A 12,191-nucleotide genomic window follows, 5' to 3' on the forward strand; every position below is an offset into this window, starting at 1 on the left:
TTTATCACAGTGTCCAAAGCATGTTATATAACCCGAGGAAGCTAGTGTATGAAACAAGTTGATATGGTGCTTTTACAGAAATAAAATTCTTTTAGCTGCTTACATTGTTTTCTTCTGGTGGTAGTCAAGCACTTGCATTCCTTGAACTGGTTTAATGATTTTAAATGCTATTTGGGTGCCTATATGCTATTTGGGTGCCTTAATTTGGTTCCTTATCTATTATACCTCTATGGGGAATGTGGTAATTTATGTTTTTATAACATACCCTTTCTTAGAGTTCTCACCATAAACCATTCATTATACCTCTGGTCATACTCCTGCACTTTATGGTTTTTGCCTGTATTAGCAGCTCTGTCATTAATATTTTATATTACTTGGTGTGATTATTTACTACACTATCAGCGACTCTCCATGGTCTCTGTATTTTTCTTGTAAGGCTCTTGTTCTTATAACTCTCTGGTGCTGTCGCTGAGCAAGTCCATGGTTCTTTATTTCTCACAATATGTTCTGTTCATGTACATTGGAAAGGCTTACCAAGCAACAGAGCTGGGAGGAGGCAGTCAGTGGTTATTGGATGCAGAGCAAACGCATGATTCAAAAACACTAGTTGTATTGGGTGAATGGACAACCTACGTAGAAGGATTAAATTGCTTCACCCTGACCACCTGCCAAATGTGTCTGACACCCATATGCAACTGACATGTCTGGCTGACAGCACCCATAAACTTAGCCAAAGTATGTTCTCCAGTCAGGCCATGCCTCATAGACTTCCAGAGCCCCCCAGTGCCTCACCTACAGTCAGGTTAGGTCTCCCTAGTGGTGCACACCTCCCATCTTGCGTAATACTGTATTTTAGAAATTAGAGGGATATGCAGTATTATAATGTACAAAAATCAGTGTAGTGCCAAATATTCATCAACTGCTCAAGGTAACCTTTACGGAACAAGATTTATTTTTACATCAGAAAGAAATATAGAATAGGCCAATAGCTTTAATCAAATGAAGAGTATTACTGATATGATATAAACCCACGCAGAGCCATTAGCAACGCAGGACTGAAACTATAATTGATGCTATGGGGTTTAGAAACATACCTTCAAACTACTTTACTGTTCTGTACTGTGATTATATATGTAGGGTCAAGACACAGCCACATTTTTTCATTTATGTTTTTTTTTTTTCGGTATGCTTTTGAAGTGCAGAAGTTTCCCAAAAGTGCTTTTCATGTATTTGTGCCAATCTTTTTTCCCATTCCTGTTAATTTAAATCTATGAAAACAAGCACAGCAGTATAATAGCACACATAACAAAACAACTCACGAAAAGCAGTAGAGAAGCAAATTAATGATATTGTCAGAAATTGTCTGACCAAAATCATAAACAGCTACAGATGCACTTTAACTGAGATTCATCAATGTAATTTGCAGTTTTGATTAGCACCGTGTCTTCCCTTTGTTTTATGCACCTGTTTTCAGCTCATGTTTTCAGCCATCTATTGCTTATATGGATACAAATAATCATTTCATAAATATCATGTATGGTGCAGAAGACTAGATGGGTGCCAGATAACCCATGAATAATGTGCACATTGTTGTGTGGCAAAATGTCTAATGATACCCGGGGCTTATCAGAATTCCTTAGATGTACAGGGGTATGAGCCTACACTGTGCCTTTGAAGATGTCTTCTTGCTCCAGGCTAGGAAACAATCAAAGGTCCTTCTACTCTGTGGTGTCCAGTTCATATCAATACCAAACACATGCATTTGAGTCATGCAATCCTTGAAGAACAACTCCCCCTTCGCACACCATTATGGCTAGCCACCTTTATTCTTCTACAGGGTATGGAATGGAGAATGCTCAAATTCTTCTTGTAGCCATGTCTAAACAAAAGAAAATATACAGTATAATACTGTGTCTGAATGTCCTATAGTTGTAAACAGTTGTACATCCTCTACAGCTGCATCACGCAGTTTGAAAACCTTGGTAAAGACACAGGGATAAGTGAGGGAGGTCCAGTTTAAAGACTTTTTTAGTAGGCTGTATGCTTATCAGTATTGGTTCTGTGAAAGGGATACTGGTGTTCATTGTATGTCTGTGATAGTTGATATTGATAACCTATTGATTATAACTAAGTTCCAAAATGATAAAACATGTATTTTCTTTTACCTCAACCTCCTGTCAAGTGGTTAATAGCTGTTTAATAAAAAAATAACTTTAGAAATATAATTCTAAATATTTTTTATTTTTACTGTCACCACTATTACTGTTTGGCCTTCTTCAGCCTGAACAGCTGTGAGAGGTGCTGCATGCAGAAACCTTGGCAATCAATGCCACACCCCTTCCCATAGTACACTATGGGAAGGTATGAAGCACTGTACTTTAATATGAGATGGGCCACCCACCATGCCGGAAGTATTAGACTAGAAATGGTACCAGTGTCCACAAAATGGTTGGTAAGACTGTGCAAACGGTATTTACAGTTACTTTTTCAATAAACAGAATAAAAGTCTCTGAATAGCCCTAGTGCTACAACATTACTTACAAAGAACTAATAAAGGAAGAGGTTACAAAGAGACATAGGTCCACAATGTTTATAATATACACGACTTAAAGAAGAAATGACCCCCCACCCCTTCCCCCAGAAGGAAAAAAGGAAAAAAATTGAACTGCTTTGTATTTGTAAATCTCAAAGGTATTCTGCAATGTGTTTATTGCTCATGAGGAAAACTTTATAATGAATAAAACAACCGAGTAGGGTGCATTACCAAATCATACTAATTAACTGATTTACTTCATTTTAATTCTGTAATTCAGAGTGAGGGCATTTGTGTTGGAACTTCCCACGTAGTATTGACAGTTTCTTTTAGCTCTTCACATGTTATAGTCACGCTTAGCAATACTAGAAGGTCATTTCTGTGCTTTGTATTGTTGATTTGTGTTATAGATTACGAGATTGCCTGGAATGCTTGCTTTTACATTGTTATTAAACAAAAGTAGTGAATCATTGGAAGCACAAGTGGCAGCTAAGCAGTTAATCAGGCAGGCAGGCCTCTGTGGGATCGCTGCAGTGATCCATTGTCACAATCATCCATTCGTGCAGGAAATTAGGTCTTGAGAATTCCACACAGCTAATGCAGAGCGCAGGTTAAGGCCTCCCATTAACACATGCATTGGTTCCAGTCACCTTATGAAATCATTCTTTTTTTAAAGCGCTGCTATTTTTCACGCTTTATGTATCTTAATTTCTAGGAAAATATTCCAAAGTGAGTAGAAAGTTGTTTCCTAATCCTTTGTTACCTTCTCAGATGATGTTGAATCATGGATATGATTATTACACTGAGCGGTTATGACAATCTAACTTATAATGTGTAAGAGTGGTGCATTTTCTATACGATTTATATTGTGCTAACAAGGGCTGGGACCCACTGCAATGTGTGTAGCATTTTAGTGGGGTATTTGCTTTGTGTAGCATCTTAGTGGTGTTTTCCAACTTGATTTCAGGTGATTTCAAAGTGCTTTGAAATGTAATGGTAGCGATTGTATGGCGATTGCAATTTGTGTGTTTTATTTTCATATTCTTGTGGTTCGGGGAGTAAAATTGCTTTTTTTTTTCAGCGATCTTACACTTTGTATTGAAAAGCAAACGTTCTAAAAGTGCTGCAGGACTTGTGATTTCAGGAAATCGCTCTGTGGAGTGATCTCCATTAGCAGTGCTGTTGGGCAGCATGGCAGCGTAGTGCTCTCTTGCCTTGCAGCACTAGGTCCCCAGTTTGAATCCCAGCCAGGGCACTATCTGCTCATAGTTTGTATGTTCTCCTCATGTCTGCATTGGGTTTCCTCCGGGCACTCAGATTTTCTCACACATCCTAAAAACAGATAAGTTAATTGGCTTCCCCCTAAATTGGCTCTAGACTATGATACATGCACTACACAATACATATAGTCATATGACTCTGGTAGGTATTAGATTGCGAGTCCCTCTCAGGGACAGTTAGTTGACAAGGCAACACAGTTTGTACAGCGCTGCCAAAGATGTTGGCGCTATACTGTACAAGTACTACATAATAATAATTAGCCTAGATGCTTTGGAATCACCAATGATACCAAAGCGCGTCTGAAACCGCTCTTGTGGGCCTAACCAGTCGGGTGGTGTGTAAAAGCAAGCAGTGTTTAGAGTGGCTTTGAACAAACAGACCGCTTGTAGAGAGCTATGGTTAGTGAGACATTGGAGAAAGCCAGGCTGCTAGCTATTCATCCTTTGTTAACATCATGCCGCTATTTGCCTATTTAAGCTTGCTGTTATTTATGATAAGAGTTCCAATGTGCTGATGATCTGTAGGTGTTTCTTTATGAAAGAACTTGCCATGATTTTTCTACTGACCTATAGAAAGATGCCTTTCAGCTTTGATGCAATGTTATGGCTTGGAACACTTTAATCCATCCCACCCCTTGGAAAAGTATTGTGGTCTGTCATCTGACCGGTATAAACATTGCAAACATGTGAGCACTGCGTGCCTTACTGGGGTAGCTTCTATATGGGTCTCTCATCTTTAGGAAATTCCTAGAAGTACACAGCTGGGCTTCTGTCAGAGAGAAATTGCTTGGCCTGTGCTGAGCTCCCAGAGGCTTTGTGTCACTGGCTGGTAATACCTTCTACGCTTTGTTTCTTTACCATCTATAGTTACTATATTTACATAATCCCACTACCTTCTAGGGTTAAACAGCACAGGTAAAACATCTGCACAATACCTCAGCAGGTATTCTACCCATCCTATGTTTAAGATCATTTACAACAAAACAAAGCCTTACTAAATTATGAGAACAGGACCTTCAGAGAGAACTGGATGATTACATTTGCCAAATAATAGTAGAAATGCATTGTATGTTAAAATCCCAGTTATGCAGTCAGGCTGTTTCACACTACGACTTGGCGCTAGCTTTGCAGTGCGGCGCGCCTGCCACATCGCCAAAAACAGGCCCTCGTGGTCAACGTGTTAGTACACGGTGTTCAATGTCTGGCATCCGTCCAAACAGGAAGTGATGCGTGACATCTCAACGTGCTTGAGAACCCTGCGTGGCAATAGACTAATATGACTTCCAGGCTGCCACAGGAGCTGCACGGTAATGTAGGTATGCTCTAGCATTAAAACGGGCACTTCCAGTGCAGCGTACCACAACGTGGGAAGTATGATTTTGCTTGTAAATATGGCAGTGCATAGAGCCATCATAAAGTGCAGGAATGCTAATCAGGCAAATCATATTTAATTATTTACAGTTTGGAGTAGTCAGGATTTTGGCAAAGACTCAAATGTTGCTAGCTACAACACTTTGCTATTTAATGCATTGCTTCACTATATACAAAACAATAATGCCTTCCTAACCCAGCAGGATGCCTTCCATCTTTCATGCTGAATTTATATTCTGTGTTCTCTTTCTGCGCAGAACCCACATACATGACTATGTCTCCACCAGCATGTGACCTGCTGACAAATTGCACACTCACCGAAAAAGATTGCAGCTATGGATTTCGCCTGGATCAGAATGGCTGCCGCATATGTCAGTGCAAAACAAGTAAGTGCTTTCTTGTGTTTCTTTAATAGATGTCATTTTTATGAAGCTCAGTTGTCTCATATTTGTTTTTATATGTGCAGGTTTGAAGAGCAGTTTTTTTAAATCAAAAGAATTCAAATAAAAATAATAATTTTGAACATGCTGTTAAAACAGCTCCCCTGTTATATTTTGAGCTGTTGCTATGCATTTGTTTCTTAGCAGTCCTCTCTTCTTACAGTTTATAGCTTCCTAATTTCCAGGCAGAGTATGGACAATCATCAGCTGATATAATGTTTTGTCATGGTATGGGCAATCATCAGCTGACACAGTTTTTTGGCAGGGTATGGGCAATCATAAGCTGACACAGTGTTTTGGCAGGGTATGGGCAATCATCAGCTGACGCAGTGTTTTGTCATGGTATGGGCAATCATCAGCTGACACAGTGTTTTGGCAGGGAATGGGCAATCATCAGCTGACGCAGTGTTTTGGCAGGGTATGAGCAATCATCAGCTGACACAGTGTTTTGGCAGGGTATGGGCAATCATCAGCTGACGCAGTGTTTTGTCATGGTATTTGCAATCATTAGCTAACACAGTGTTTTGGCAGGGTATGAGCAATCATCAGCTGACACACTGTTTTGGCAGGGTATGGGCAGGGCCGGCCTTAGGTTTCACAGCGCCCTGAGCGAAACCGGATTTTGTTGCCCCCCCCCCCCCCATAAGTAGCATAGTTGTCCCCATATAGGTAGAATAGTTGCCCCCAGTGTAGGTAGTATAGTTGCCCCATATAGGTAGCATAGCTGCCCTCAGTGTAGCTAGTACAGTTTCCCCTAGTGTAGTAGCATGGTTTCCCCCAGTGTAGGTAGTTTGTCCCAGTATGCCCCCAGTGTAGGTAGTTTGCCCCCAGCAGTGTAGGTAGTTTGCCCCCAGCGTAGGTAGCTTGCCCCCAGTGTAGGTAGCTTGCCCCCAGCGTAGGTAGCTTGCCCCCAGCGTAGGTAGCTTGCCCCAGTATGCCCCCAGCGTAGGTAGCTTGCCCCAGTATGCCCCCAACGTAGGTAGCTTGCCCCAGTATGCCCCCAGCGTAGGTAGCTTGCCCCCAGCGTAGGTAGCTTGCCCCCAGCGTAGGTAGCTTGCCCCAGTATACCCCCAGCATAGGTAGCTTGCCCCAGTATGCCCCCAGTGTAGGTAGCTTGCCCCAGTATGCCCCCAGCGTAGGTAGCTTGCCCCAGTATGCCCCCAGCATAGGTAGCTTGCCCCAGTATGCCCCCAGCGTAGGTAGCTTGCCCCAGTATGCCCCTAGCATAGGTAGCTTGCCCCAGTATGCCCCCAGCGTAGGTAGCTTGCCCCCAGCGTAGGTAGCTTGCCCCCAGCGTAGGTAGCTTGCCCCAGTATACCCCCAGCATAGGTAGCTTGCCCCAGTATACCCCCAGCATAGGTAGCTTGCCCCAGTATGCCCCCAGCATAGGTAGCTTGCCCCAGTATGCCCCCAGCGTAGGCAGCTTGCCCCAGTATGCCCCCAGCGTAGGTAGCTTGCCCCCAGCAGTGTAGGTAGCTTGCCCCCAGCGTAGGTAGCTTGCCCCAGTATACCCCCAGCATAGGTAGCTTGCCCCAGTATGCTACCACTGTAGGTAGCTTGCCCCAGTATGCCCCCAGCGTAGGTAGCTTGCCCCCAGCGTAGGTAGCTTGCCCCAGTATGCCCCCAGCGTAGGTAGCTTGCCCCAGTATGCCCCCAGCGTAGGTAGCTTGCCCCAGTATGCCCCCAGCGTAGGCAGCTTGCCCCAGTATGCCGCCAGCGTAGGTAGCTTGCCTCTGTATGCCCCCAGCGTAGGTAGCTTGCCCCAGTATGCCCCCAGTGTAGGTAGCTTGCCCCCAGTGTAGGTAGCTTGCCCCCAGCGTAGGTAGCTTGCCCCAGTATGCCCCCAGCGTAGGTAGCTTGCCCCAGTATGCCCCCAGTGTAAGTAGCTTGCCCCCAGCGTAGGTAGCTTGCCCCAGTATGCCCCCCCCCCTCCTTTATGTGGCAGCGGGCCGGGCAGAGACTGACTCACCTGACATCCAGCTCCAGCGCCGACGTCACTCTTCTCTCCCCGCTCCATCTGTAGTTAGAGCAGGCTACAAGAAAATGGCCGCCGTTTGTCTGCATTTGTGGACGTCGGCGGCCATTTTCTTGTAGTCCTGCTCTAAAGATAGACTGAGAGGACACCGGGAGACAGCGGGGCGGCAAGGGGCGACAGGGCACATGCGCCCTTGAGAGCACGGCGCCCTGAGCGACCGCACAGGTCGCTCATAGCAAAGGCCGGCCCTGGGTATGGGCAATCATCAGCTGACACAGTGTTTTGCCATGGTATGGGCAATCATCGGCTGACACAGTGTTTTGGCAGGGTATGAGCAATCATCAGCTGACACAGTGTTTTGGCAGGGTATGGGCAATCATCAGCTGACGCAGTGTTTTGTCATGGTATTTGCAATCATTAGCTAACAGAGTGTTTTGTCATGGTATGGGCTATCATCAGCTGACACAGTGTTTTGGCAGGGTATGAGCAATCATCAGCTGACACAGTGTTTGGCAGGGTATGAGCAATCATCAGCTGACACAGTGTTTTGGCAGGGTATGGGCAATCATCAGCTGACACAGTGTTTTGGCAGGGTATGGGCAATCATCAGCTGACACAGTGTTTTGTCATAGTATGGGCTATCATCAGCTGACACAGTGTTTTGGCAGGGTATGAGCAATCATCAGCTGACACAGTGTTTTGGCAGGGTATGGGCAATCATCAGCTGACACAGTGTTTTGTCATGGTATGGGCTATCATCAGCTGACACAGTATTTGGTCATGGTATGGGCTATCATCAGCTGACACGGTGTTTTGTCAAAGTATGGGCTATCATCAGCTGACACAGTGTTTTGTCATGGTATGGGCTATCATCAGCTGACACAGTGTTTTGGCAGGGTATGGACAATCATCAGCTGACACAGTGTTTTGGCAGGGTATGGGCAATCATCAGCTGACACAGTGTTTTGTCATGGTATGGGCTATCATCAGCTGACACAGTATTTGGTCATGGTATGGGCTATCATCAGCTGACACAGTGTTTTGTCAAAGTATGGGCTATCATCAGCTGACACAGTGTTTTGTCATGGTATGGGCTATCATCAGCTGACACAGTGTTTTGGCAGGGTATGGGCAATCATCAGCTGACACAGTGTTTTGGCAGGGTATAGGTAAACATTGACTAACACACCTATGCATGTTTCCCTACTGTTTCCTTTTAAAATGTGACCCAGTAGAAAGAGGGATATGGAGGCTGCTGTGTTATTTCCTTTTAAACAATGCATTTTCGCCTGGTTTTCTGATCTTGTCTCTGATTCTTCTAGCCACTGACTGAAAAGTAAAGATTCTGATCCAGACACTACTGAAGCAGAAGGCAGCTAGGCAATTGGATTGTTTAAAAGGAAATAAATATGGCAGTCTCTATATCCCTTTCATTGCATAAAGGAAGTTGCAGTCTGCACTCTAGAAGCAGAAGGAGCCTGGGAAGCGTATTCCTACTCTTAAAGGATATGTGATGCAAATCAAAGAAAAGCAGATTTACTTACCTGGGGCTTCCTTCCTCCAGCCCCTAGAAGCCTGTGTCCCTTGCCGTGGATCCGCTTCCAGTCCGTGTCCTGGGCTTTCCTCTGTAGTGGCCGCCGACTTGGCTAGGTTGGCGATTTCTGCGCAAGTACACAGATGCAATGCTTGCGGTCGTACCCTCGGCCATACTGCCCCTGTGCAGAGCGCTCTCAGCCACGGAAGCATGAGAGGAGCGGCCAGGCACTTGCACAGAGCCAGCTTTGCAGCCACTACAGAGAGGACCCCAAGACACTGCCAGAGAGCAGAGCTGCGGCGAGGGACACATAGGCCTATAGGGGCTGAAGGAAGCCCCAGGTAAGTAAGTCTGAGTTTCTTTGATTTGCCTTATGTATACTTTAAGCCTCACACATGTGTAAAGGTGCCCATTAACAGTGCAATCTTTAGCGAATGATATCATTTTCAATAAGATCATTTACATCAAACGAAAACATTGTATTTAATCTAACCACAGTATTACAGAATCCAACTTGCGATTATGTAAACAAGTTGCAGTCGTATCGGCTGTTGGATTGACTTGAGCTGCGTCTTATCAGTTGTTTGAACAATAGCAAACAAAATTTTTTGGTTGTTTCAACAACAAAAGTTGTTTGATAATTGTGCATTTAAAAGACTTTTGTTGAGCGTGTGTATGAGGCTTTAAACCTATATTGTTCTTAGAAGCAAACAGAACAGGTAAGTCCAGATTTTTTTTACTTAACATAGATGCTGACTTCTGGATGATTTTTCGAGGACGTAAGTAAGAAATCTTCTCATGGTTATTTTTCCGAGTCTTTCCCAGGCCTCCTTCCAATCTCACGCTAAACTTGGTGGAGCCCTGTAGGGTGAACTGTGTAAAATGTCAAATTCACATCTCCTGGCTCTACTAGATTACAAAATGCTGTGGCTCCGTTCCAATATCTGTAAGTTATGGAATGTGAATACAGATTCAAGGATGAGTGCATTTTTAGGACTTTATCCTAGTGTATAAATGTGAAGCAAAACCTCAGTTATGCTGGGGCTGTTAATGCAGTCTTTATTTATTCGACAAACCTGGGTACCCAGAGCAGTGTTAAGACGCTGGTAGGCTCAGGGCATGAGGTTCTGGATGCTTTCCTCCCACATTGTGTCACTGCTTGTGGGTGCCGCCCCTCGCCGCTTTCACTGTGTTCAAATGTGGGCCTGGTCAGATTCAGCAAATCTAGAATGTGAAATGAGGCTGTGCTTAGAAACTACAAAATAGGGGCTCCCTTGAGAAGCTGAAGAAGAGAAAATTTGTGGAGCACAAAGTGTAAGGTGGACATTATTCAATTTTGCCAGATTACATGCACACACACCACCACCTTGTGCCACAGATTTCCTTAACAAAGACATCCCCATACTCTGCTCCCTTATATCAGGGCATTTTTACTATCCTTTTTCATGATATTCTTTTTATCGTCTTCATCCTTTTCAGTGAGAGATTATTTTTTCCCTTTGTTTCTGTTTCCATTCCATCCTTTCACTTCTCCTCTGTGATCTAACCTTTCCCATTATCCAATTCCCTTTCACTTCTCCGAACCTATACATCCTCAGTCTGCACCTCTCCATTATCTGCCACTAGGACTGATTGCTGCTGTGACTCCATTGTCACTCATCACTGCTGCCTCCTGACCTGTCTGGCTTTCCCATCCTACTCCATTGTCTCACCGCTGCCTCTTCTCCCACATGCTTCACTTTCAGTGATTTCACATTTCTATTCATTCACCATTGTCACCTACTTTCCATTAATATATGGACAGCTTGTATATTTGACTTCATTTTTTGCTTAATCTGTGAAACCACACAAAAAAAGTCTATAAATGTGCTGCTACTACTTCTCTCCTGATCTGTTGTAACTAATTTCTCCTGCCTGCTCCTTATTCACCTCTGCTGTCTCCTTCCCCATGTCAGTCTTTGACTGTTTTCATTGCATCCTCTCTCTTCCTTATCTACCATCACTAATTCCTATTACTTCTTATTGCGTGCTGATCTACTAGCTCTAATGCTACTGCTATCTTTCCTCTCCTGTCTGCTGACACATTGCTGCTGCTCCTTTCCCCATCCTGATCCACAGTCACTCATTCCTGTTGCCTCCATTCCCATCCTGATCCACCATGGTGGCATAGTAGAAAGCACTTTTGTCACAGTCACATTTTAGCAGCAGGTTAAAATCTCAGCAAGGACAATGTTTTGAAATTGCATGAGCTCTCTGTGTTTGTGTGGGCTTCCTCCCATCACTTCCATTGCCTCCCACATCCCCATAACCTACTGATAAGCTAATTGATTTCCTCCACAATTTTCATTAGGCTATGGTGAGGACAATGAATACGGTAGGGACTAGATAATAAGCTTCTCTGAAAGAAAGTTAGTGACCATGGACTCTGTAAAATTGAAAAATGCCATGGAAGATGTCCACACCATATAAATATGTTAAATTATAATGTTCCTATGCCCCAGTTTATACCCTTAGTTTCTGATAAAGTGGCTAGGAAGCTATCTTTGTATGGCTGCACGACAATCTCAAAGCCTACAGACAAAGCCTGATTTGTTTACATCTCTAGCTAAAAATGCTGCCTTGAAATTCCAATCGCAAGACCATAAACAAAGTACAAAGAGTCAGATTTCAGGTGCTGTGATTGAGGCTGCTTCTGTTGCCTTCACTGCGTCATCCCCACTGTTTAGACTACAAGGTGTTAGGCACAGACTGTTTCTCTCAGAAAAAGATTTTAGCCTATAGCAATGAAAGTCTTTAATGCATCAGGTGGTCAATGTCTGGCTCCTAACAAGGTATCTTGACTTTGTGTATAAGTCGACGCCAATATTCTACCCTCTTAAGCTGGATTCTTTATTGACTCAAGAATAAGTCTACCCAGCAAAGTTAATGGCTGCACTTGGGGCTCAGGAGGGGTTAATGACTGCACTGCATACAGTATGGCAGCCATTAACCCCTCCTGTCCCTTAATTGCAGACAATACCTCCTCCAGGCCCCCAAATGCTGCAATTATTCACTCCCT

At 43.9% G+C, this 12,191-nt stretch overlaps 1 protein-coding gene across 2 annotated transcripts in view; it reads left to right on the plus strand.

Moving 5' to 3' along the window:
- Positions 1-12,191, plus strand: part of CRIM1 (cysteine rich transmembrane BMP regulator 1) — a 982,593-nt gene that overhangs the window by 753,942 nt on the left and 216,460 nt on the right. For both annotated transcript variants that reach the window (XM_068232129.1, XM_068232130.1), the window contains exon 8: positions 5,442-5,570. In XM_068232129.1, the coding sequence (XP_068088230.1) occupies positions 5,442-5,570 (129 nt within the window). The remainder of the gene's footprint in view (positions 1-5,441; positions 5,571-12,191) is intronic.

Source organism: Hyperolius riggenbachi, chromosome 4 (genome assembly GCF_040937935.1).
Source record: "Hyperolius riggenbachi isolate aHypRig1 chromosome 4, aHypRig1.pri, whole genome shotgun sequence".
In the NCBI taxonomy this organism is placed as follows: Eukaryota; Metazoa; Chordata; class Amphibia; order Anura; family Hyperoliidae; genus Hyperolius; species Hyperolius riggenbachi.